The sequence below is a fragment of the Bombus impatiens genome, unplaced genomic scaffold (assembly GCF_000188095.3).
Source record: "Bombus impatiens unplaced genomic scaffold, BIMP_2.2 scf_0064, whole genome shotgun sequence".
Lineage (NCBI taxonomy): Eukaryota > Metazoa > Arthropoda > Insecta > Hymenoptera > Apidae > Bombus > Bombus impatiens.
Genome location: NT_176483.1, coordinates 996,848 through 1,024,771, shown reverse-complemented (window position 1 = coordinate 1,024,771; position 27,924 = coordinate 996,848). Strand labels below are relative to the sequence as shown.

The 27,924-nt window shown below is 37.6% G+C and overlaps 1 protein-coding gene and 1 long non-coding RNA gene across 2 annotated transcripts; one reads left to right on the top strand and one right to left on the bottom strand.

Moving 5' to 3' along the window:
- Window positions 1–11,126: 11,126 nt before the first annotated feature.
- LOC117152557 lies at window positions 11,127–18,408 on the bottom strand. Its single transcript, XR_004462945.1, has 3 exons — window positions 18,250–18,408; window positions 15,274–15,275; window positions 11,127–11,137 (listed from the first exon to the last, which is right to left on the bottom strand). It is a non-coding gene; the product is annotated as an uncharacterized LOC117152557 (long non-coding RNA).
- A 3,802-nt stretch (window positions 18,409–22,210) lies between these two features.
- On the top strand, window positions 22,211–27,295 carry LOC100743460 (methyltransferase-like protein 7A). Its single transcript, XM_012394099.3, has 3 exons — window positions 22,211–22,770; window positions 25,068–25,327; window positions 26,831–27,295. Exons 1-3 carry the CDS (start codon window positions 22,494–22,496, stop codon window positions 27,089–27,091), a joined length of 798 nt encoding a protein of 265 aa, XP_012249522.1. The 5' UTR covers window positions 22,211–22,493; the 3' UTR covers window positions 27,092–27,295.
- The last annotated feature ends 629 nt before the right edge of the window (window positions 27,296–27,924 follow it).

Here is a 27,924-nt window from a genome sequence, read left to right as displayed (position 1 = left end):
TCGCGAGACGTACGAAACGAAAGAGATCCCTTGACTCGAAATAAAAGGGAAATTAACGATAACGCAATTTGGTTGGAGGAAGCCCTCGAGGAACGAAGAAGAGGCTTCTTACCGATCGAAAATTTCGAATTTCCATGCGAGCAATTAAGATTACGACCGAGAGAATTTTCTTAAGAACTGAAAATGCAACGCTCCTTGTTATCTCATTTTTTTCGTTCTCTATGTTTGTTTTTTAAGTTGTACGTCGAAAACTACTCTTTTTGATTCTTCTATCCTACCGATTCTTCGACGCTATAACGAGATCTAAATAGAGACTGGAGAAATTTCGAACGATGGCAACCGATAGAATTGTAAAATCTTTTGTCTAAATCCGAATCGATCGATTCGAAAAAGGGACGCTCTTTAAAAATTCTCTAAACGATATGAAATTAGAGAAAAGGTATTACACTGTGCAGAAAATGGATTATTTTACTATATATAATTTGGAGTAATTTGGAGTTGCGCGTATTTTATTTTACGTGTAAAATTTCAAAAGCTCCGGCACACCTTCTCTCGTTATCTCGTTCGGCTTGAATTTTTCAAAAATTATTTTTTCCTGATTAGAAGAATTTTATTAAAAGATGTAACGCATAACTCACGTATTGTACATTATTTACTATAAACGACAGCGTGTTTCCTCGCCTCCTAATCTCCTGAAAAAGCTGAGCAAAAAGGCTAACAGTCGCATCGACGAGCTGTCGCTTAACAAATTCCCTTACGTTTATTCGCTTTATTTACAAATACGCTTGTTTCTTACTTCGTTCGCAGCAATCGTCTATCCGGCATTTTCATTGCAAGCGGAAAGTGTCAGCACCGATCGATAATTTATTTATTCGTAAAACGTGCTTTTGTAAAATCGTAGGAAGCGAAATATTGGGTTGGAAACTACGTGATTGAGGATTTTGCTTTTTTTTTTTAAGGAGATTTAAAGTTTATTGAGTCCAAGAATACAGTTTTAGGTACATATTCGCAGTAAACGGTGAATTTTTGTAATGGTGTGTTAGGGATTGGGGATTTTGTCATTAGATGATAATGACACCCCGATACATCTATAAGAATCCTTTTTTTTTTTTTTTTTGTTTATTTGGATGAATTTTACAATCGATTCCAATACGATTATAATAGGCGATTATATCGTATGTTTGATTCCTGCTGAATCTAACGCTTAAATCTAAAGGGTAATGTCCTTTTAGCCTGCGGATCTGATCCGTCGTGTCAAGAAATCGAGTAATTAACGGGTTTTGGTGGTTGTTAACTCTTACGTTATATCTTCTTTATATTTCTTCTTTAACAATGGGTATCTTAATGTGGCGATGTATCGTTTCGTCGGTAACATACCAAGGTGCGTCTATTAAGGATCTTAGAATTTTCATTGGTATCGTCGAAGAATTTCCATGTTGGAATTACTCGCTGTTGCCCATAGTTGGACCCAAACAGGTTTTAATATCGCCTTATGTAGCATTATTTTACTTTGCACGTTCAAGTTGCAACGTCTGCCAACGAGCCGGTAGAATTTTTTTTTAATTTTGATTTAAGTTGTTTGGACTTATCCACGATGTGTCGTTTCCATGTCGTTCTTCTGTCCAGAATCGTGGCCAGATATCCGACCAGAGTCTTTGTCTGGAATTGGAATATTATTTACGGTCACCTGTGGACAGGATTGTTTCTGCAGCGTGGAGGTCATACGACTGGATTTACTTTCATTTATTTTCAAGCGCCATTCCTGCAATCGCAAAGCATACAATCCAACAAACACGAAGATGGTACCCCGCTGGGGGTAGCGACCCACATGACAATCAAACAGCTAAAGAATTCTACCAAATGTCCAAATTGGACAAATTGCGAATGTGAAATATTAAATAAACAAAATTTGTACAACCATTTTTCCATAGTATCTATCTATCTATCTATCTATCTATCTATCTACAAGAATCGTGAGAAAAATAAAAGAGATACGAACGATTGAAACACGTTGGCCGATCATTCGAACAAGTGAAATTTTGCTGTCGACACTTTGTAGACGAGCGTAGAACAACACAGCTGAATTTCGACAAACGGTTAAGTACAAATAACCGGCGAAGACGCAGACAGTAGTGGTAGTGAAAAGAAGAGGATGTAGCTGTCCGACGAAAGGCTTTTTCAAACGAGCTTGTCAGCCATAGCATGGTGGAGCAGCTGTAGCGGCTCGATGGCATTAAATGTATAATTATCGAGTCGTTAAGAAGTATATTCTGACAGCGGACAGGCAGGCTCGCTAATTAATAAATTGCTTTTTTACTCCAACGTACTCGCTACATCTGTCAAAACGTGATCAATAAGAAATATTTTCTCGTCTCGTTCAATTTATCTTCGCTTCGGACACGCTTTGCTAACCGTTAACATCGTTTCGTTCGATTCTTTTCGTTTCGTTATACTAATTAAACGATACCCGTTTTGTAGCCAGTTGTCAGTCACCGCGGTAAATCGTTGCGAATGTATGACGAATTTGTTTTGAGTTTAATGGCTCGGTGCTGAAGAAACACGAATCGTTAAAACGAGCACCACGCGAAGGAAATAAAACGGAAATCTTTATATGTAATTGCCATTATATTTTACACGTGTGATACGTTAATAGCGGTGTTAATAGCCAAGAAACGCGCGATCGAAAATCCAATTTCACGAGCTATCCTTCGTTACTCGCGACCATAATACGTTTATGGCAAATTTAACGATACGATTTCACGAAAATATGCTAATTATATTACTCGTTGCAATATTTGGCGCACGAAGTAAATCTCTGCTTAGGTTCCGTTTCTTCGATTAGCTTCGCAAAGATAGAAATTTGCGTCTCGCACACATTTCTAACTGTTTCGTCGAACCCATGATCTTTACAACATGTGCAAACAGATTACGTGCGCAAACCCGGAATGAAACGAAGGATAAGACGAAGAGACAAAAGTATCGCAAAGAATAGAATACTCGTAGGATGCGACGTTAAGTGATCACAGCCGGTCGGGTAAACAAAGGAAAGAAAAAGACCCGTAGAAGGGGTTAAATGAAACGGTTGAACCGATTTAAGAAGATACTTTTCTGGCAGACTAGGGAAACAGCGGCGATGAGCCACATAAGCAAACTAGAGACAATGCAAGCTAAAATTCTTAGAACAACGGTAAACGCTCCATGGTACGTTAGAAACGAGGACGTTAGAAAGTGGAGAGCACGAGACACGGAAGAAGAGAAGATCGAGATGAAATTCGTCGTTGTATCGCGTAGAGAAAAGCTTTATTCGATACTTCGACGAAGAGCCACCCTGTTTGTGGGTGTAGCGCGATTAAGGAGACACCCTGTGTAAATTGTACAGGCATACGTTAAATTTAACCGGATAAATTATTCAGCGGGTTGGCACGTCGTTAATTAATGCGGTGTTTTGCAAACTTGCAAAGAACGCGTTTCGTCCTCACGGTTGCCGATGGAAGTTGAAAGGGCAGTTGAACAAATAGACTCGCAGCATGTTCGTCATCGTCATCTGTTGCACTCTGGTCACGAAATACTCAGAAACGAAGACAGTCAAAGATTTTCAAGAAACAATGGCACGGCTGGCAAAAGCTTGACTCGTTCACGGCTGGACGGTGTTGGTGGAGCGAAAGAAGCAACAGATAAAAATGACGGAACACCGCGAGAATTTTCGAAGGTGACCTATCCTGAGAACGAAGATGCTCGTACAGCAGCCTACGAGATGCTTTTGAAGTCTCCCCAGACCCCTGAAGAGGCAGTAACGGCTGCATTTGTCATGATTAGCCCTTTTAGTTACGGTGACCCGCCATTATGCATGTCTTAAGACGCGCTGTAATGTTCCTACGCTCTCGGCGAAACGTGCTGATCGCCGTTATTAACGCGACCAGCGTTAACATTTTCACGTTACACGATTTTTCATGTTCACGCTATATTTCAACGTATAGAAATATCTACGCGAAACTTAGTTCTATTACTTACGTTATACGCCGATGGAAAAATTTCCACCACTTCCATAGATCTTGTTCACGATCCAAGGAACACGTTTATATCGTAGTTCGCTGTTTCATAAATCACCGTGTCTATAGAAATTAGCAAGTTTGTGTATATTTGCTCTCTTCTTAGACGCGCGTTGCCTTATACGTGTACGTATACGATCGCAATGTCCGTACATATACACGCGTAATTTACTTTATTTCGTCGGTTTTCGCTAATTGAACGAAATCAGCGAATAAATTACGCGTGCTAAAAATATCGATTTACGACGTTACTTATCGATAGTTTAACCAAATAACTTACGCAAATTGTTTAATACGAAGGAATTCGCACGATTCTCGTTGTCGTCTGTACGTATCGGATGTTTATTTTTTTTTAATTTAATTTGTACTTTACAATTTGTCCGGCTGGACATTCGGTAAATATATGTTTATTATAAATAATATATTTGAACGTAAGAAGATATTCGCGTACTTGTACATATGTTATATCGAAAAACACGAGAACTACACGGTGTATCTATGGAAAGCTTGAAACGTCGGCTTGGAAATTCGTTTGGTAGAACTTTCTCCGAAGAACAAAGTCATTACGATGCGATCGTCCGAAAAATTCAAAGAAGGCTTAGAAAAAAGATTGGACGAGCTGCAAGTGTTATTTTAGGTTCGAATACAAAGCGCTGTATCAAATGGACCCCACCTAATTGAGGCAAACACAAGGATTCGTTATATATCGAAAACAAATCCTTATCCGTCTATGTAAGCATAACTCGCAGCTAATCCGTGTGTAACTAAAACCTTCCCCGAAAAGAAAACAACACGTGCACGTAAAAAAACGTTAAAGTTTGAAACGAAACGAAAAGACGAACTTTACGTTAACAAAATCGAATAACTATAAATTCGTATTTTCGTGTATCTTCTTCTTCTTTTGAAATTTCTTTTCCCTCGGCTTATGAGAGAAAAATTATTCGTTATCGTTACGACGTATTGCGATGACTATGCAAATAAAATTGTACGTAGAAGATACAAGGTCGTTGAACGTTCGAACGACACGACGTGACAGAGAATCGATGTTTAACATAGCTTTTGTTAGTCGTACGATTGATCGGTGATTGTGTTTGCACAATGCCGTGTTACCGTAGAAGCTGATTGTTTTGGGAAAACTACCCTTATTGATTTGTTTTGTGTTCCTTATACGTAAAAACAACCGAGAAACACGACACCTTGTGTACTTCTATCGAAACGAGAGTCGCGCTTTGTGAGGGCTCGTTCGTTCGCAGATTCTCAAAAGGCCAAGTTGCCTATTGTAACATTTTTAGGCATAGAAAAATCGACCGTACAAGGGAAAAAGGGAAGCAGAAACGTTGGCCCTTCATTATGAAATTACGCAACTGTAAATTGAGCAAATACAACGGTCGTGACCCTGCTCTGCTTCAGGTCTACATTTTTTCCTCTTCTTCCTTTTGCTACCCTCTAGTAATCTAGGTATCGAGTTACGCGCAACCAAAGTAACTCCTATCTGACGAGACATCTATCAGAAGGAAAAGATTCAAATAGCGTTGAATCTTTTAACAGGGAGCGTCGCTTTCATGACCCGCAAAACCGGTCAATACGAATGAAAGATTCGCTTACAGATAATTTACTTTATAATAAATCGTATATACAGGGTGGTTGGTAACTGATGATACAGGCTGGTAAAGGAGGTGATTCTACGCGAAAAAATAAGTCGAAAATATAGAATAACAATTTTTCGTTCGAGGCTTTGTTTTCGAGAAAATCCACTTTGAATTTTTGTTCGGTACGCGTCCACTTTATCGCGTCTCGTTATAACGGAAAAATTAAAAAAAAAAATTTTATTCTATACTTTTGACTTCTTTTTTCGCATAGAATCACCCCCTTTCCGCCTGTACCACCACCAGTTACCAACCACCCTGTATATATAGTAGAATTTGTCAATGTATTCGATAACGACTAAACATATCGTTTAGAAAACGTCTCTACATGCTGTCATACGAACATCAATCTTTGATTAACCCCTTAACCTACGATTTACGTTCGAGAATTTTGGCCCGAAAACGTAAACAAGCTATTACATATTATATCATATATTATGTTTGGCCCGATCATCGATTACGAGCTATGACCGTAATATTTACGTTTGGTCCGATCATCGACTACGGATTATACCCGTAATTGTAGGTTAAGGGATTAGTACTCGTCTACCTTTTACTACCTAATACTACCTAATACTAGTCTTTTACGATTCGCATATTTTTTTGCAAACAGACTGTAAGTTGGCAAATAGACTGTATAGGACTGTAAATTGTGCCATTTGTTATAGAACACTCGTGATCTTTTTTTTTTAATTGGTAGAATTTTTACGATCAATTCTCATTGAGAATTACAAGTAAATTATTCTAGCGTGGTACTACAACGTGAATAATGAGTGATTATCTAATGTTTAAATCTAATGTTTAAATCCACAGGGCAATGTCTTTTTAATCTGTCAAATAATGAGTTTTGGTGGTTGTTAATTTTTACGTTATATCGAATTTGGATATTTCTTCTTTAAGAATGGGTATTTTAAGGTGGCGATGTATCGTTTCGTTCGTAGCATACCAAGGTGCATCTGTTAAGGATCTTAGAATTTTTCATTGGAATCGTCGAAGAATTTCTATGTCGGAATTACTCGCTGTTCCCCATAGTTGGATTCATAGGTCCAAAGAGATTTTAATATAGTGATCGAGAACGTAAAGCAATTTTCTTCAAAATAGGGCGCTTGTGAAAATTATCGGGTCGTTCTTTCGTTTTATAAATAATGGGTGCGCGACATTTTCCATTTTATATTACTTTATCGAATGTATTTTGTTCTATCAAAATAAAGATCGCAACGTTCGACAGATTAGGTTTCGTGTTTGTATAAATATGCGTTGTTGTAAAAGACGTGTCTGTAAAAGGCAGACACTTCTCGGGCAACCTTATAATTTCTAACTTTCCCGAGTATTCGACGTATTTCGTTTAAGCTGGAAGTCATCGGTATCTTGTAAAGCGTAAACCGAGATACTTGAACATCGAAATAGATGGAGAGAAAAGTGGCTCTGTAAGCAGGAACGAGCCGAGTAGCGCATTCATACTGGAAATTCGTATCGCGTCACTCCATTGAAGTCAGATTATCCCTAGCTAGGATTACGTAGGTTGCGCTCTTCAAGGCGAACAGCATTGTCGAAGCAGCATCAAATTCCAAAAATCTGACATATCACAGATAGGTATACACTTACAAATAACCGTACAATGCTCCATTTAGGGCTCATAATACATTCATTATGGATAATCTAGCGCTCTTTTTTCGTGTCTTGCGCGCTTCGTCTTAATACAGTTTCGCAGATTGCGTCTTCGTAGGACTAAAGCTTGAGTTTTACAGTCTTCCTTCGATGACATTTTGCGAGTTTTTCGTACGATATAAAAAGTAGTCGAGAAATGAACGAGATATCCATCGATTAACTGGGTTCAATTTTTCGCTCTGCAATTGATATCTTCGAAACGTAGATTGATACCAGGTAAACAGTTTGTTCGTACGTTCAACGAAAGTACAGTCCAAGTACAGAGACAAATTGTTAGAAGAACGGAGCATCTTTTATAACGAAGATATTATTAAAATCCAATTTGTGGCTGTACAAACGAAAGAAAGAAAAGTTAGCAAATACAAAGGCAGGGTACACGCGTTTGTTGGTAAACATATTTTTATCTGCATATACGTACGTACAACGAAGACTTTAATATAAATGTACAAAAACAAATAACTTTGTACGAAACAACGCGCGATGCAGATAAGAAAAAAGGCGTCGTTGGAGCAAGATTCGTTTAAAGTTGCTTTAAAAAACGATTTCGCGTAGAAGCGATAAAACTGTTGGCAAAGCCGATCAGAGATCAACGAGGTTTCATATGACAGCATTTTTGATCCTATTGTCCTCGTAACTAGGAATGACGTGCGAACGCGTCCCCCAGGATTCGTCATAGGATCCTGAGCGACTAATTTATGAAGCGGTAGTGTAGGATAGCCTTATTGTTGGATACAATTGTCATCCGCATTGTGCCGCTACTGTGACATAACAATCGAGCTGCTTCTCTTTGTTTGCTTGTTTGTGGCTTGTTCAAAGATCCAAGTTCTCCCAACCTATGAACGACGTGCTCGTAAAAATGTATCGAATTGTGCTTCTTCGATTTCTCTAGTTTCCGTGTGAACCTTTGAATTCGCGCAAACTTTCGAATCACATACTCTGCGTGAATTATTTTTTTAACTTCCGCCAAATCAAATTGAAAATGAAATTCAGTCTGAAAGCTCTCGCGCCAGACGCAAGAATCGAATAGCACGAGCTATGTAATATATATACTTTGCCATTAACAAGGAAAGTAAATTCTACCAAATGTCCAAACTGGACAAATTGCGAATGTAAACGATTAAATAAAAGATAAAAATTAAAAGAAAATTAACAAGAAATCAGAGGAAACGGAAGGAACTGAGGATGCCATGGAGATTCCAAAATTAACTTTGCAACGGGCATTTCGAAAATGAGTTCGAGAAGCAAGTCGAGAGCTGATCGTTGGAAACGATATCGAAATCGCGAACCAATAAAAATTAGCTTCGGACGTCGTTTTTCATCGGAGGCCAAATGTACGATAAAGATGGTTATTCGTAACCAAAATCGTTTAAACCAAGATAAGACTTCTTACGATATAATCCTTGTAACTGGTATTGCAACAATTGCGCTTCCTGATCTCAATGACGCGATCTTATTCGCATAAACAATTACGCGAAATGGAATGTTTTACACATGCAGCGTAGTTTTAAATGGTTTAAATATTCGCCTAGATGTTTCGTTAAAATCAAATGTATTAGAAATCCGTTTCAAGAGATCATAGCGATGCCGTTATGGCTTGACGTTCGATATAAACCACTCGAGTCGTCGAATCGCGTTAAACGGTTATTTACGATTGGGCAAAGAAACGTAAGAATATTGATTGTCTCCGATAAATCGGTAGATGAAATAGAAGAGACGTGAAATTAATCGAGTCGGTAAAATCATCGATCTTGGCATCGATACCGCTACCAAAGTAGGATAAAGCGATAAAAATTACTCTCATAATCAGTTCCGAATAGAAGTGTAAATCGCCGCTGGGCGTTCTAACGATCCATAAACGCCTCATTAATCACACGGTAGGTGCTCGATTCTTGGCCCTGTGAAAGATGAAAGGGGACGCTAATAAGACTAACAAGAGACAGAAGTATATACATAACGTTTGCGGTGCCTAAAAGACGAATCTCTCCTTCACACGATGGACGATAATAGAGCCGCCACGAGCACGCCCAACTAATAGTAATAAAGTTAGAAATCGTGTCGTAAGCTACGGGACGTATCACGGGACGAGCAGAAAACACGTTGCGTATACGTCTATCGACAGAGACTAATACGGTAGTCGTCGAATTAGCGCAACGCGGTTCGATAATCGTGAACCTGAGAGCTTGTGTAAGCAGAGACGAAAGAGCTTGTCAGCATCTTTGTTAATTCGTCGTTTTGTGGTATTGGTCGGCGAATAATAGAGAGATGAAAGGCGATAACAGTAAAATCTTCGTATTGTAAGCGACCGATGATGAATTTATAGACTTGGAAAGATAAGAAGAAAATGTGTCGTTCTGTGGCGAAAATAAAATTTATACTTAAATCGCAACTGGTTGAAACTTTTTACGAGTATTATTAACGAGCGATCGAGATATGGAAAATTAAGAAAAACGAAAGCAAAACTTAAGAATTGTATGGTATTAGGTTGTCCGGAAAGTGTCTTTCTTTTACAACGATGCATCTTTATACGAACATGAAACCTGATCTGTTGTGATTTTTATTTCGATAGAACAAAATAAATCATACGTAATTTTATTCGATACAATAATATAAAACGGAAAATGTCGTGCGTCCATTATTTCCTTATAAAACGAACGAAACTTTTCGGACCACCTGATATATTTCGATATCGATGTTTCTAAAAATATAAAAAAAAAAATAAAACATTCCGACCGAAAATCGTACGTTTGTTCTTTTACGTTTAAGATAAGGATTCAAATCGTCGACGATCTCCTGTATTCCAATATGTTCGATACTTGTTCGTGATACGTTTCAACGAAATGTGCAACGAAATGTTGAAAAACTCGCGATAACCCGCGACTGCGAAAAGAACGCAAAGCAAGTTCGCGTACAAATGCAAAAGTGAAAGGTTGGTTTCGCCGTTGATCGCGTACAATGTATCGTATCGAGTGATGGATATTGGCTGCGCATAGATGAATACGTTTGGAAGAACAGGGGTCAGCTTTAGTCTCGTTCGATTAGCATGAAGGAGCAAATAGAAAGCGCCAAATGATTTTTGTTCTGCACACGCGGTACACGATGCGACACAATACGAGCGATTGAGCGTAAGGGATGAGAGGTGGATCAGTGTCTGCCCCTCGTGGTGGCAGGAAAGCTTTCCTCTTCGGTTTCTGTGTGGTAAACACGTTGTGTTAGCAAAAGTAATGATGGCCCATCGTGCGATTGATTTGTGGCTCCATTAAGTCGGGGCTCGTCGGTTTCACACCTGGCGGATCTCCTCTTCCGTCGAGCGCATCCTGCTATCGTTCGATAAATCCGAATTATTTCTCCTTCAGAAATTTCTTTCCACGGAACCGCAGGCAGCGACACTTTCTCCCTTTCTTGCCTATTCTATCTCGATTCGTTCATTGTAAGTCAATTTCCGATCATCTTCTCGCGTGCTCGCTTACCGTTATACGTATGCGCGTGCATTTGCTTTAATCGTTGGAAAATTGTTAGAAAAATACCGAAGGATCGTTTGATATCAAATTTTTACAATTACGTATACTCCGAGACTGCGCTACGTACTCTGTTTATAATAAGCGTTTCGATAGGAAAAGTGTAATTTTAAGGAGCAATGAGAAGAAATAAGAAAACGTATATATACGTATAATCCCGAAAATAAAAAAAATTTTTTTTTTTATTTATTAATATTTACAATCAATTCTCGCATTGAGAATTTTCAGTAATTTTTTCTGGCTTGGCGCAGTGACATGACTAAATATTTATAGTAAGTTGATACTTATTCTAGATAAGTATAATTTTTAAGTAAGTGTTGTAAGTAAGTAAATATTGTTTAATATAAATAACTAGTTAAATCTAGCGTTTAGGTCTAACGGGTAGTGTCTCTTCAGCCTGCGGATCTGGTGCGACGTATCAAGTAATCCAGTGATTAGGGGGTTTCGATGTTCGTCGACTCTTTCGCTATATCTGTCGCTATATTTTGCTATTTCCTCTTTGACTGTGGGTATCTCGAGGTCGCGATGTATTAGTTCGTTGGTGACATACCAGGTTGCATCTATAATGGATCTTAGCGTGAGATTAAAAAATAAAAATAAATTTCTTCTAAAATAATTTCTTCTAAGATAAGAGATATGGATAAAGAAATGTAAATTTTAATCAGCAGTAAATATTTGCTACGATTGGCACAAATGCGAGCGTCGTTTCATTACTTACTTACGCGACATGATGTCTTCGATTGTACTCGGAGGACAGAGGCGAACAAGAGGCACCAGACGCAACTAATTTTTGAAATTCACCGTGACTGTCTCGCAAGAAACCTTCTGTAAGCTTTTCCTCCGACACATTTCCCTCGCATTTTTTCGGAAAGTGGTTGATCCTGCCTTTCGGGGTAGGTCTTGGACGAATTCTTAACGAGTATTCAGGAAAATTCGTCACTCACCACAGGAGTCACTATCGCCGATAATCTATTTATTGCGTGCATAATCGCCCTCTTACAATGCCTATGGGACTCTTATGGGATAGCCTGCTTTGCCTTCCGCTACGAAGCTGTGACTCTGTCATCGAATTTTACGATGCTATGTATCGAACTTCCTTTCACGTACTTTTAAAGTTGAACTAAATACATTTATAAAATAAATTTTAAATTATCTCTTCTAAACAAATTTTCTGTAACTGGTGGTACAAGCGGAAAGGGGGCGATTCTACGCGAAAAAAGAAGTCGAAAATATAGAATAAAAATTTCTTTTTTAATTTTTTTTTTAATTTTTCCATCGAGACAACGATCTGCAGTGAGATCCGTTATAACGAGACTCGATAAAGTGCACGCGTACCGAGCGAAGATTCAAAGTCGATTTTCTCGAAAATAAAGCCTCGAACGAAAAATTTTTATTCTATGTTGTCGACTTGTTTTTTCGCGTAGAATCACCCCCTTTCCGCTTGTACCACCAGTTACCAACCACCCCGTATATCATAAAAGTGAGTAACTTTCTTGGAACGATAGTGCTTTGAATTTTTTTTTTTTTTTAGTTGTTTACATTCACAATTTGTCCAATTTGGACATTTGGTAGAATTTTTTGGCTGTTTGATTATCATGTTGGTGGTTACCCCCAGCGGGGTACCATCTTCGTGTTAAGTTATATCCTTTATGAGATCTGTTGCGCGTTTCCTTTTTAATTTTGTCATATAGCGACAAATCGGAGTTTTCTATATGTAATTCGGTCATATGGAGTAAAACTATGTTTTACAGACGTTTACTGTTGTTCCAAAGCTATTTTTTTTTTTTTTTATTATTATTTAACTTGTACTTTACAATCTGTCCAGTTGAACGTTCAGTAAATTTATTTTGTTTCAAAGTGCACAAAAAAATTTTGGCTTGTAACGATAAAAATGTACCTGTTATATCGTGTTATAGAATATTATGGAACGTTAATAATTGTAAATGTATGTATGTAACGTATGAACTATATCTTTAGTATGTAACACGATAAAACTCTGTAGTCTATATCGATACTCTGCGATACTCTATAACACGATAAAACAGGTACATTTTTATCGTTAAATTCGAAGATGGTATCCCACTGGGGGTAGCCATCCACATGTTATATTATTATACCATTAAGCCATAATATTTTACCAAATGTCCTACTGGACAAATTGTAAAATGTAAATAAATAAATAAATAAAAAAACAATTTTTATCGTTACAAGACAAAAGTTTATTTCGCGCATTGAAACAAGATAAATTTACTGAACGTTTACTGAACGAATTGGACAAATTCTAAAGTACAAATTAAATAATAAAAGAAAATAGCTTTGGAATAGGATTGAATTACGTATATAGAACTCCGATTTGTTGCTATATAACAAATTCGTTATTACAGACTTTTAACGGTATGAAATTCCGTTGATTGCACTTTTCTATCGTACGATAATCTAATAAAGCAAATATGATTTTTAGCAAATAATTTATACCGTATGAAAATGTTTGATACGCGAGCCTTAGACCACAGACTCTCGATACTATAAACAGTCGATTCTAATTCTAAACAAAACCGTGCACAATGCGTGTTCCAGACGATGTTTATAAAACGATCCGTATCAAGGAAAGAGGAATACCTCTTTCAGGCTACTAATTTTTTCTTTCGACGAAGATGAGAGAAAAGGCAGCGGCGAAGTGCAAATAAAGATATCATGGATTTCGGTGAACGCGGAGGCTGCCTTGCTGTACTCTTTTCAATTCTCCGCGTCTCCACGGTCTCCCTATAATCCCGAGGTAGGCTCTACCTGCGCGTATAGCTGTAGCGGCAGCTGCTCTCTAATTGAATTATCTAGTTTCCAATTCGACGCGGAGATTTCGCCCGAAAGGGCCGACGAAAAGTCATGATGACTAAATATTGAAAAACATGCCAGAGTATTGTCGGCGTGGACCCCTGACTTCTTTCTTCTTGAGGGCGGGGCTGTCGATTTGTGAGACCTTTTGTTTGTGGTGGTTGGTCTTTATGCGAGATCCAGATGCTGCTGGCAGAACAAGCGACATGGACGATGGTGGTTGGATGCCGATGGTAGAGAAACAAGTCCGCGACGACGATGGTGGTGGCGTTAGCATCCGGTATTTTTCCAGGTACGAAAAGGCAGCGCGAAGAACGGAGCGAGAAACGTTGCCAGTGAATTCGATTCGTTTACTTCGGTTTGCTGAAATTTCAACGCGACGTCGTGACAGCCTTTTTGTATCGAGGAGAGCTTGTTATCGAAACACGTGGCCGTATAAAGTTTGCCGAGTAAAGGAATTCCGAATTTTTAACGTTATCTATCGATATTATCAATTTTAACGTTATCGTCGATAATGTCATATAAAACGTATTATATCTGTGTACGTAGGAGGGCTATTACTTGTAAAATAAACGAGAAGAACCCATCGCAAAACGTAGATCAATATTATCTAATTAACATTCTCGATGTATAGACGAATGTCGACGAATAAATAAACGTTCGATAAATATTTCGACGTAGCTTGAAAAACGAATACGCTCTAAATAGGATCGTAACTTATAATAGCAGGTACTGATCGTTTCTTTTTGCATAATCTCGCACAATTCGCAGACGAATACCTGACGAGTAGGTACGACAATAACGACAGAATAAGAAAAAAATTGGAATACGCGAGTAACAAGTTGCAGATTTGAAAAGAGGACGTTGTTCGGGGAAGTTAAGGTAATCGGCGGGTGGTCGAAGAATACGGTTGTAAATTACTGATGTTCATTGCGTCACGGTTAAACATGCCAGATTTACGGAGAGACGATGAAAAAGAAAGATCGCCGCGTGCGAGCAACGTAGTTTTGTACCGATCCCTTTCCAATGTTTGCGAACAATGGATGTCTGGATCTATACTTATCTGGTAAACGAAAAAGACGCTTTTTTCCCTCTAAAGTCGTATGCCTCTTCTCCGAGACTGGTACGTCGCGTCGTTCGACCTGCTACAGATCGAAACTGATTTTTAGCGACAGCCGTGACAACACGGATAATATCGTGTCGTAAAATACTAATAGCCTATCGTGACACGAATGTTAGCTTGCGATTTTTCTCTTTGCCAGTGCTAAACGTCCACGCGCTTCTATACATTCAGGTACATTTAGCAAGGAAAATTGTAAGATTGCACGTAGCTGCTTATAATTAATCGACGTAAAATTCTTAACATTAATAAGGTGTTCTAATTAATAAGGTTCTCTAATTCCGCGAACGTAATGTTAGCGTAGTATCGTAAATAACTATGATCAGTTTATCAACGGTAAATGGATTAAGCAGATGTAAATTAAACAGAAAGCAATGGTTATTTAACATGAACCAATTGCGACAAACGTATAATAATTAAAGACAACTGGATAATTAATTAACAACTCTCGTCAACGCGATCCGCGCTCTCTGGCTTCTCAACTCATACTGCTGTTGATTCGTTTATGTCCCATAGCAACCCCTTGTCTTTTGTCTTAGCCTCGTGTCTTTTGTCTTAGCGCCATCGCGTACGTGCTCAGCAACCGCTTGTTCATAATTCGCACGACACGATACTACACCGACAGATACGTAAGGTGTTTCTCTAATAACGTTAGATGTACGTACGTGTTATCGATCATTCGCCATATGTATCGCTGCGTGAGAAAATTTCTCAAGACGAAGTTGCGTTACTTCGAGGAGTATGGCGGACTTTCTTTGTACATTTTTAAATATTTTTTTTTCTTTTTATTTATTTGAATTTTATTTATTACAATTTGTCCAGTAGGACATTTGGTAAAATATCATAGCTTAGTGGTACAATAATATAACATGCGGATGGCTACCCCCTAGTGAGATACCATCTTGGAATATTTTGAAATTCGTTTCGAATTTCATCGATACACTCGCGATAGCCGTGTCTCGTTACGGCGCTGGCGAAATTGGAGCGTTCGGATATTCGCGCGAGACAGGTGATCGATTAATTTGTTGCAATTATCGGATCGATTTGCAAGACCGTTGATACGAAGAACGGAGCGAAAGGGACGAGAACGAGCGAGTTTCGGTAAAGTTGAAAAAAAGAAAAACTGAAACGGTTCCTGCGGTGTGTCGGTAAACCCGGAAACTCGATGGACGCATTAAGGGTTGAACTTAATAGAAAATCGAGCAAGGCGTTGAATAGATTCCATTTTGATGGAGAAGAAGCGTCGGTAGGTTGGCCGACGTGGAAGAAGGGAGGCTGACGTCGGTGCAAAGATTTTGCGCATTAACAGCGTCGAGGGAAAAAAGAGGGTGTTGCCCGATATCGTAGGTTTTTACAGGACCGAAGCATGGCAGCTCGGCCATTTATTATTTCCCGCCACGCACCAGCGTCCCAACAATACCGTCCATTGACAATTTCTGCTTCACACACGACGCCGCGCACCGCGACGCTCCGCCCACGATCGAACTACAGAGAGAGCCGACGAGCTCTCGTCCCGACAGAACCTCTGTCGCTCTCCTTTGCCGACACCGATCTTTCGGGGAAAAGAGCCCTGTTCGGATCTCTTACTTCGAACCCACAACGCCTTCTTCTCTGCGTTCTTCATAAATATTTCCTTTCCAAATCTCCTTCTGTTGGGAAACAGAACGCTTCTGTTCCCGTTTCTTCCCCCTTATCGTTTCTTACTTAAAACAGACACGACGGAGGTGGGCCTATCGACCAGCGTTGTATTAGTTTCGAATTAACGCACGTCTCTGCAACTGTTCGCATCGAAACCGTAAATTAGGCTGCGCGATTGTACGGAACAGAAACAAATCGCACAGTTTGCGTCTGATATCGGAATACCGCACGCGATAGCCGATAAAGCGTCAATGTGCAATTTTTTAAACTGTATATACGAAAACCAACGACCGCGTTATTTATGAGACGATCTAACAGAGACAGAAGCTGAATTTGATATCGCAAGCAATTGTTTAAAAGAGAATATCGTCCACGAAACGAGAATACCGGAACCGAAAGGAGAGAAAATCCGTTAGGAAACTAAATCGAGAGGAAGTGTCCTCGTGTCAGCGTGTTACCGTAACCTCGGAAATAAGCACTTGTCGTAAATCAAGAGCACGACCCATCGCTTTTACGGTATTCCTTTATTCGATCTATAGTTTTCTTTATGTACTGTGATCGTTTATGATTTGTTTGACGCGTGATGTATTGTGTCGGCCTTAGTTAATGCGTCTGTTAGTTTACGACCTGATACCTTGGCCGTGGCATGCGCTAACGCTACAAAGTACCACGCGACTCTCGTTGCGTGAAATATTGCTGCGATGTTTGGATACCGAAAGATGCCTAACTACCTTGAAACGAAAACATGGCATTAACGTGGACTGTAAAATCGGAGGTATCTTCCTTGAGAATGATATTTTGCTGGTGATTCGGTAAACTCGGTGCTACACAATGGTTGCAATGGTACACCGATAATTACAGCGATTTAATAAAAGTCAGAGTGGACATAGGAATTGTAAAATTAATTTATATTCTAGTTAGAAAAGGATTCGGCGTTTTCTTAAGTTTTGCGTTAAAATCGATACGGTGCCCGCAGAGAAATCGAAGTAATTGTAAGTAATAATCTTACAGAAATGTAATTGATAATCGTTGACGAATTCGTACGTAACAACATATCGAATCGAATTTTCTAAATAGAAATTTTAATCAAAGGATCGTATCTATACGAGGAAATACGCGATTTTTTAATCGAAAACCTTATCGAAATTCCACGGAAGCTGGAAAGTATATGACTGGTTGCTCGCCGACAGGCGCCCAGGAAGCTACGTTTCTCGAGCTTCGTCGTCAAACTATCGTCGCTTTCTCGATCAAAGTCGCGATTCCAAAGCATCGTATAGAAAATTTAGAAAATTCTACCGGATCGAATATTTGGCTAATATGCATCGAACAACAATGGTACGAGGCAAATATGACGGACTCTTCGTTTCGCCATACTCTATTTTGCGTTACTTTACTGTACTTGTTAAACAATGATCCGTGACGATGCCGAGAAATAAAAGCTTCTCACAGAGTACACGAAGAACCCTTGCACCTAGCTCGTGCTAAGCACAATGGCGCCATATTGTGAAAATATTGATTACGATTCGCCAACAATGGAGACAATGCCGTCGACTTCGCTGCCGTAGCGACACTTGAAAAAAAGAGCTTCTTCTCGAGTACGTCTTGTATGCCTCACGGCGTCGTGTTTCGCTCAAGTTGAATCCCTCCTACGATGAATATATTATACGGGATTTGTTGTAAAAATACTCGAGGTAAAATACTCGAGGTGCTTCTAAAAATTACGATATCGGAATAATCGACGCGAAAGAACGCGTTTTTAGAATTACGTTACATACGTATACCCCATTTGCATCATGGCCCTACTTAAGAGGACTGGTCCCTGTCACCGCGCGCGGTCGGTCGTAGGTGCAGTAGGTGACATCCGAATTCTTCGTGGAGTTTATCGAAAATTTACCGTTTAAACCGATTGGTAAACAATGTTACTTCGTGGACATCGCATCTTGCATCCTTTATAACAGAGGAAGAAAGTAAAACTTATTTATTTAAAAAAAAAAATGGCGATAGAAGACAGTCGCAGCGCGCGGATTAATCCGCGCTTGGATGCAAATGGGATACCGACGACTAACTAGAAGAGTCGGAACACCGACTAAGATATACTTTAACTACAGGTAACGATGCTTCGTATTCGTATTAATGCAAATTATTAGTTCGTTGATTAATTGTTTGCTACGATCGCAAGTATGTAAATTCACGTTATAGTTTATAATATTAGGATATGGAATTTTACGAAACGTTGGAAAATAATCTTTCGCTAGTAGAAGATGTAAATAAGATATGATAAGTAGCGTTCCATATCCCCTTAACCTACAACTACGGGCATAGCCCGTAGTACGATGATCGGGACAAATATAATATACAGGGTGGTTGGTAACTGGTGGTACAAGCGGAAAGGGGGCGATTCTACGCGAAAAAAGAGGTCGAAAATATAGAATAAAAATTGTTCGTTTAAGGCTTTGTTTTCGAGAAAATAGACTTTGAACTTTCGCTCGGTACGCGTGCGGTACGTTATAACGGATCTCACTGTAGATCGTCGTCTCGATGGAAAAATTAAAAAAACAAAAAATTTGCAATTTTTCGCGTAGAATCACCCCCTTTCCGCTTGTACCACCAGTTATCAACCATCCTGTATAATAGACATATAAATACGGGTTAAATTGAAAAAGCCGTATCGATTATTATTATAAATTATAATTATCACGTCTCGTAAGTGAAGAAAATTCAAGTGGCAAAGGATTATATACTGGAATTCATCGTTGCAACAGAACGATCTCGAGATAGCTATCTCGAGATGGACGTTTCAACGTCTAAATTCTGTTCAGCGGCAATTTCCACCGGTTTACGAGTCTCATTTTCATAAACATTCAGCCAGGCTTCGAGTTAACGGACCTCACGAGAAATAGAAAGAATAGTGAAATTCGAGGCAAGGCCGTCGTAAAAAAAAAGAATGCATTTTTTTTTTTAATTTTTTCATCGAGACAACGATCTACAGTGAGATCCGTTATAACGAGACGCGATAAAGTGCACGCGTACCGAGCGAAAATTCAAAGTCGATTTTCTCGAAAACAAAGCCTCAGACGAAAAATGTTTATTGTATATTTTCGACTTCTTTTTTCGCGTAGAATCACCCCTTTTCCGCTTGTACCACTAGTTACCAACCACCCTGTATAATATATAATAGCTTGTTTACGTTTTCGGGGCAAAATTTTCGAACGTAAATCGTAGGTTAAGGGGATATTGTCTTGTATCGTTTAATGATAACATTTCGAGGTATTTTGCATGAAAGTTGTGGACGGGTAGTTTATCAAATACTGGCTTTGTTTGCGAGGGGAAAGTCAGGAGAAGCGGAGTGACGCGCGCAAGTGGGTAAAATATAAAACAGCAACGGCAGCATTTAAATATTTTTCACTCTCGAAAGATCAAACAGATAGGTAGGCCGTTCGCTTCGTGCTCACCAATAAGCCGTCCAAGTACTCGAAGAACTGTTCACGTGCTTGTACGTGTCCAACTTAAATTTGCTGACGAGCCTTCGGGCATTCTCGAATGACAAAAAGCGGGATGAAAAGAACGCGGGGACAAAAATACCGAAACTTTCCAGTCGAGTAGACAACGAATTAAATACCGAACTAAAAAAAATTAGTTCGTCGAGTAAAAGGACGTGTACTTTTCTAACCAAATAAGACAAATTTAATGTTTGCGCGTATCGTACCGTTGCACGAAAAGTGTCGCAACTCAAAAAACGCGATTTTTCAGTTATCGCTGTAAAAATATCGCAGTTATCGCTGTGAAAATATTGTTCGACCAATTATATCGAACCAAGATATTTCCAACGTATAAGAGACATCTTACGTGCCTCTTAGTTGCATAGTATACAATTCTATCTCACGGTCCGCCTGCTTTAATTTCGTGTAATCATCTTGACCGTAAGAATACGATCAAATAAATATGATTTTATCGTCGTAGATAAATATGGTGTTATCGATTGCTGTATTTTCTCAAGATCTCCAAAGGATCTGCAAAATACGATTGAAAACGTCCCTGAGATGTCGAATGTATCTTGACCCGATATAGCTGAACTCTTTCGAAGTGAAACGTCGAGGAACAGAGCGAGCCACGACGAGCACGTAGTAAGAGAAAATAAAAACGCCGACGAAGAACGAAGAAGGGAAGATGTATGTATGATTTTTTACGGCGATTCTCTGGAATCAACGAGCCATTACGAAAACGGTCGGCCTCCTCTCCGCCCCAGTGCCAACAACAAAACGCCTCTCTGGAGCTGGCGAAATGCTTCTGAATCGAACGAATTTCGAGTTTCGTGCATGTGAAACGCAAAGATATATGTATGGTGCGTGTACGTACGCGTAAGAGCACGAGCAAGAGGCAAACGAATGCACGCACTCGCTCGAGGGACCAAATTGATCGAACCCGTTTTGTTTGTGGTCACTCTTAAAACTCGAGTGACAAAGAATCATGCTCCCCTAGCGCCGATATGTTCGTTTCGAACGTTTTTCTTTTTGCCCGCTGGCTGTTTCCCCTTTGTTAACTTGTACGCTCTTTCTCGCATTTCGAAAACGTGAGACTATTGTTCTCCCTCTTCTTCTACCAGCCGAATCGTGTTCTCTTCCGTAAAATTTTCAGCACACGCGTTCTTTCTCCTCTTCTTCCTCCTCCTCCTCATCCTCCTCCACCCCTTTTCCTTCTCGCGTCTTCTCTCCGATTTTTTACAGCGAACCGTATGGCGAATATACATATATATTTGTTTATTTATTTCTAAGTTTATCAAAGTGCGGCGAAGTTTGTGCGCCTATAATCGAAAACAATAGACCGAAGTCCAAAGTCTACGTTTTTTTCAAAAATATACAACAATGATCTATCGCATATAGCAAAAACTTTATTTGAATCGTTTGAATTTAAAGGCACGTTGATTATTCTTCTGTTAGAAATCGTGTCTCGGATAGAAGACGTATTGCTAGTAATTAGAAAATTTGCGTTAGTTTCTGGCCGATATCGATAGAATTTCGAGCTTACGGAACGATGCGATTCAAACACGGACAACCGATTCATTATCCTCGTCTTGCTTTATTATTTTCGCATCGTTCCAATTTTTACTTTTTTCTCGGATCGTTTCAAAGTCATCGTGTCATAGGTTATTGAACTGCTCTTGATACCGTGTACAACGTCACATTATATTACAAGAGGTTGATAATAACATGCAAAAAGATATCGACGATATTGAAATAAACTTCGTGGCGATCTTTTTTCATCGTGCACATTATGCACATTTCGAAACATGTAGCAGCAATCTATGCGTAACTATAGAATATAAATTAAATTTCTTTTTATTATTATTATTTAATTTGTACTTTACAATTTGTCCAGCTGAACATTCGGTAAATTTTTCTAGCTTAATTTCTAGCAAACAACATGTGGGTGGCTTACCCTCAGCGGATTACCATCTTCGAGTTTGTCTATTTTGTTTCGTATAAATTACATGTTAACGTTGTAAACGCATCAAAGAACACTAAACAGCGTATCGTGTAGGATTTGAGCCAACGAAATAGTACAAATAAGATGGAAAGCAGAGAATATTTTCCTAAAGCTGATATAACAATAATTGTTTGTCATGTATGCGTAGGAATGTTGGTATTATTTAGTGCAAAATCTAATGACCGGTTAACTACGTTCTTTAAAATAGAACTTATTATAATGAAGTAGTACTCATTCAGAAAATATGGCAGTAATACTTATCTTATCGTGTATGATTAGCCAACAATATTCGTTTCAGCGAACACTGGCCGTGTTAAAGTGTACTCGCCTACTAATGTACACTCGCATGTCTTATAAAACATATTCGAAATCAGTGCAAGAGGTTTACATAAGAAGCGCGAAACAAGCAAAGCCGATCATTGAAACTTAGAAAGTGTCGCCGCTCGGTCTTCTTACTTAGTCGGTTGGTTCGGTCAGCAAGATACACGTTACGAAAATATTTAAGAAGTTTTCCACGAGTGTAGGCCACAAAGAACAAAAGATGAGCAGTAAGGATTTGTGGATGCGCGACGTGATTACAAGTTATGGATTGTTAGTGCTTATTTTTCTTACCATGGTGATTTCGATATTGCGAAAATGGCCAAATTTGAGACAGTACGTTTACAAGGTTCACTTAACCGGATTCGAAGTGGAGTGTGCCGAACTCATGGTACCTTATAAGAAGCATTTATTCAAGTCGTTACAGTACATTGTTTCAAGCGACAAAGTATTACGATCCATGGGTTGCATACGTCTGCTTGAGATTGGCGTTAAAACGGGTGTGCATTCCATGTACGTACATTATTAACGGTTAATATCGTAATGTTCAACCGAAATCCTACTTAAATACGTATTTCGCCTCGTGATTAATTGGTACGCGATAATACACTGAGATTTTTCCGTGATTAACTTTTTTTTCCTGTTTACGAAACTGAGCTTAATACTAAAGATATTAATTTATTATTACCGGATGAATTATTGAAATTAAACGACGTCTTTAATCGTGGTACGTTTAAATCTTACCGAAAGTAGAGAAGACTTACTCCTCGAGCAATTATTTTTTATTTGTGCCAGCGGTTTATATCGTAACACCTATAGAACTCGTTTCAATTTTTCCTTCCAAAAATGCAAATGGACAGTTGGAAAGTTGTTTGGAATTTTTGTCTTTATACCGCTCGTATTATCCGTGATATTTTGGATACGTATGTAACACACAGCTACATTACGATATTTACGACTTAGAATAATTAAATGAATATACACTACGAGCATCGAGCGTCGATATTAAACATCAAGCATTAAGCGTAAAGACTTGAAGATATTGTTCCTCGCAAGTGGGTCAAATTTAAGATAATAAAAGGAAGAACAAAAATATTTGAATAATAAATCGCGTATTAACAGCGTACTACTAATTATAATTTTGTGCGATAAAAGATCGTTGTATGCAGCAGAAATGGTAACGAGTAATAAAATGATAAGGAGTATACGTATTATTTCGACGACTTTGCATCTACGTATCATTGTACCGTTAAATATAAATTATAAATTATAAGAGACAAAGATACTTCGTTATTCGATATAATTCTTATTCTTCCATATACGCGCTGCCTAAGCTTTATCCGTTGTATCGAAAGCGCACTTCTGTTACTTCGCTATAAGCACACGCACGTATGTATGCATATACAGGTTGGTTGGTAACTGGTGGTACAAGCGGAACGGGGGTGATTCTACGCGAAAAAAGAAGTCGAAAATATAGAATAAAAGTTTTTCGTTCGAGGCTTTGTTTTCGAGAAAATCGACTTTGAACTTTCGCTCGGTACGCGTGCGGTACGTTATAACGGATCTCACAATTTTGCGATGGAAAAATTAAAAAAACAAAAAATTTTTATTCTATATCTTCGACTTCAAGTTAGTAACTTGCTAAATAAATGGAAAAGATGACTAGCTTAATTTTTTTTTTTAATTTTTTCATCGAGACAACGATCTACAGTGAGATCCGTTATAACGTACCGCACGCGTACCGAGCGAAAGTTCAAAGTCGATTTTCTCGAAAACAAAGCCTCGAACGAAAAACTTTTATTCTATATTTTCGACTTCTTTTTTCGCGTAGAATCACCCCCGTTCCGCTTGTACCACCAGTTACCAACCAACCTGTATATGCATACATACGTGATACGATCTTATGCTAATTTCGCTCTCGAAATATTGGGAATAAATCGAGACCAAATTGATTCTCTATAGCAAACTTAAATAAAGGAATTAATTATATTTAAAAAAGGAGATTTTAAATAACGAAAAATGACTTGCAAAAAATAATTCGATAAAAGGCGATAAAATTAATTTTGAATAAAAAGGATTAGATATAAATCTAATATGTAATTTAAAAATGAATAAAAACACACATAAACTACACTTCTTCGATATACAATATCAACGTAAAGCAGGACAAAATTACAATATACGTGATGTTACGAAGTAACTGTATCTTTTCACAGAGGATAAACAATATCGTCTTATGTTATTTCTATATTAATATATTGAATATTTAATGACATTACGATCGTAGAACTTGTATCCTACAAATGTTTTGATGAGCGTCGATTATGTCACATAGTATAGCTGTAGTCATAAATTACACAAGTATAATTTGCGACAGGAAACTCTTTTATCAGTAACATTGAAATGCAACGGTATTTTCTTGTTAGACGCTTTTATTGTTAGACGATACAAAATACCGATACAAAAGTTTCTGTGAAAATCGTGTCTGCCTTAATATTTACTCTCTTTATTCAAATGTCACAATATGTATTTCCGAACGTCCTAGCAAAATGCAAAAGACCATCGGCGATTAACATTCGGCAGCTGATAGGATCACGTTATCGCCTTAAGTTAATTCGTTTCTTGTTGTATAATTCAGTATGCATAGGTATGAACGTAACATGACTCAACTATACCAAAGTTAAAGTTGATTAGATTATTCCTCTAAGGTATTATACGCATATCTACGCAATTCTGTTTTATAAAAATAAGCATCAAAGTAACGTGGATATACATGCATTAAGTTTAAATGTTACAGGTGAAAATATACAATTTTACTCGGACAGTACGCACTTGATCGGAGTCGACCGAAATCTAAAACTACCAGAATATTTGATAAACGGGAATCGTTCCTGGCAATTCTCTCATATCATTATCGAACGTCTAATAGTTGGCGATGGTAGCTCTTTGAAAGAGATACCTACTGGATATGTAGACGTAGTTGTGACAACAAGATCGTTATGCTCGGTGAAATCGTTGCAGTCGACGCTTCGAGAGATCCACAGGGTACTAACGCCGGTAAAATAATAATTAATCAACTATACTCTATTATACTATACTATATATATATATATACATGGTACGTACTAAATTTGATTGACATATTAATCGAAGGCTTTCAATGTACGCCATGTCGTAATTTAACTTAAAAAATATTAATATTCCTATGTATTACAATCAATGAGAACCAAGCTAATAATTATTAACAATTAACATGTATATATTATGTATACATACGTGTATACATAGATAAATTCTCGTGGTAAACTTTAAATAACGCTAATGATATTCGTTTATTTAATATTTTATTTGTTAGTAAGATTAAGAAATTTAAATTTCAGAAATTATACATATATATATATATATAGTAGCTTGCGATTAGATACGATCAACCATGTACATAATTATAAATAACAGATTACATATTCGCCATCGTACATTTCATTATACTCATCGTGAAAAATCCATGACCTAAGCAACCGAAATAACTCGACAGAAGTATGAAAACAAATTTCACGATTTGTCCAGAAGGCTTAGAGATGGTGGTTTCAAATCGAACGGTGTATTCCGTTTTAAACGACTTTAGACGATCGAAGACGAGTATCGCAAACGTGTCTGGATAAAAATACGACACAAATGTAAAAATATCTTGTCGTATAATTTAAAGTGACTCCGACCATCATCTTCGAGCGATTTCTACTTCGTGATAACGCGAAATCGTACAAACCGGATTGCCACTGAATTAAAAAGGCATCGTTTGACCTAAAATCTATAGATCTTGCCTTACCCGATATATTCAGCAAAAGTGCTTGGTTAATAAGCGGAATTAAAAAATATATCGATAATCTTATCGTTTTGAAAGACAGCATTTCTTTTTTCGCAACGACATCCATACGTTGTGTATTTAATAAATAATCCGAAATGGAAGACAAATGCTTTTATCAAAATTATTATTACATTCTCTTCGTATTAATTTTTCGGACAAAAACCATAAGAACGTGTCTGTGCTTTAATAATAATTTGGATTATGAAGACTTTCGATTTTACAGGAATATAAATATCTTTAACTTGAACTATCTATAAATCTTTGCACCAATATAACAAAGTTATGTTAGTAGAATAAACAGTGTTGTTATTTAATCTTCAAACTTCTGGTGTAAACAATATAACAAATGCTTGTAAATATTTATATCATAATTTTCGAATCATCCATTAAATATTATAAAGGGTAAATATCGTACTTATGTGAAGAGTAAATATTGCATGGTAGCTATTTTATGTATTTTCGCATATTATGTGCATTAAATACATAAAAATCTACTTATTATTTTCCAATCATACTTTTCTTCGTCTTTCTATACATATATATATCTATTACTATAATTCAATTTTGTATACATAGTTAAATACAAAAATGCAATTTAATATTATCAGCAGATATTTTATTCAAATAGATAAATATATACATATATATATATATGTATAAAGATTTTATCTAACTTGTTCTGTTCTTTGTTACAGGGTGGTCAATATTTATTTATAGAACATGTACCTGAGAATGAAGGAACGTTTGTACGATGGTTGCAAAAAGTGTTATCGCAAACAAAAATATGGCCATCGCTTTTTGGAGGTTGCCACCTGGATATCGATCCTATTGTGAATATTAAAGATGTTGGTTTCCATCATGTTACATGGGATATATTTACTCTTAACGGTTACGTATCCCACCCTTTTCATTTGATTCTCTCGAGGCAACATATATTGGGCGTAGCGATTCGATAGTTAAACTTAACAAAACTTACAAACATTTATATATATAAAAAATACATGCATGCATATATTAACAAATTGATAATGTATGGAAACAAAGGTAGAATTAATTGCTAAAATGAAATTATCATATGGAAGTACACTGTATTCAAGCAAGTGTACTTACATATTTATAATATCAATTAATTCACAAATAAAGTGTTATTCATCTACGAAGTATAACTTCTACAATATGTCCTCCACGTATAAATATAAATATTTACGTATAAATATTTACGAGGGTTATCTCACGCGCTAAGGAATAATTTCCTGTTTCCTAATATGAAACTACTCTCTTCCCATCTGATTTCGAAATATAAATAACATCGATGTAAGAGCCAATGGAAATTTAAGATCATTTTCCAAGAGAACGCAACCCATTTGCAAGAGATTCCTCGGATTCCTTTGAGACTTTTGTTCTTCGGGACCAGTGTTACGCGATACAAAAATTCAAGGTCAACAGCGATTTATGGATATAAGAAACCAAGCAACGTAAATAGGGATAAGCAAGACTGAGGAATCCAATAGGACAATTCCATAGGAATCATCGACACCGCCAAATATGTTGACGCCAAAAATCCAGGTTAGAAATTATTCAGATAGAATACAAATAGAGTTTTATAAAGAACTGCTTCTAAACGTGAAATACAATTACTAAAAAAATTTAATAACATATAAAAAATGATGTAAATTCGAGCAGACGTTGCTATAGAAGAATGGCAACCAATTGGACTCTAAGAGCTGCAGAGGTATTACTCTGATATTTACAATTCTAAAGACATATATATACATAAATGTTGACAAAT

Coding starts and splice junctions, on each gene's coding strand:
- LOC100743460 (XM_012394099.3), top strand. CDS start 22,494: ATGAGCAGTAAGGATTTGTGGATGCGCGACGTGATTACAAGTTATGGA. Junction 22,771..25,067: donor TGAGATTGGCGTTAAAACGG/GTGTGCATTCCA, acceptor TAAATGTTACAG/GTGAAAATATACAATTTTAC. Junction 25,328..26,830: donor TCCACAGGGTACTAACGCCG/GTAAAATAATAA, acceptor TCTTTGTTACAG/GGTGGTCAATATTTATTTAT.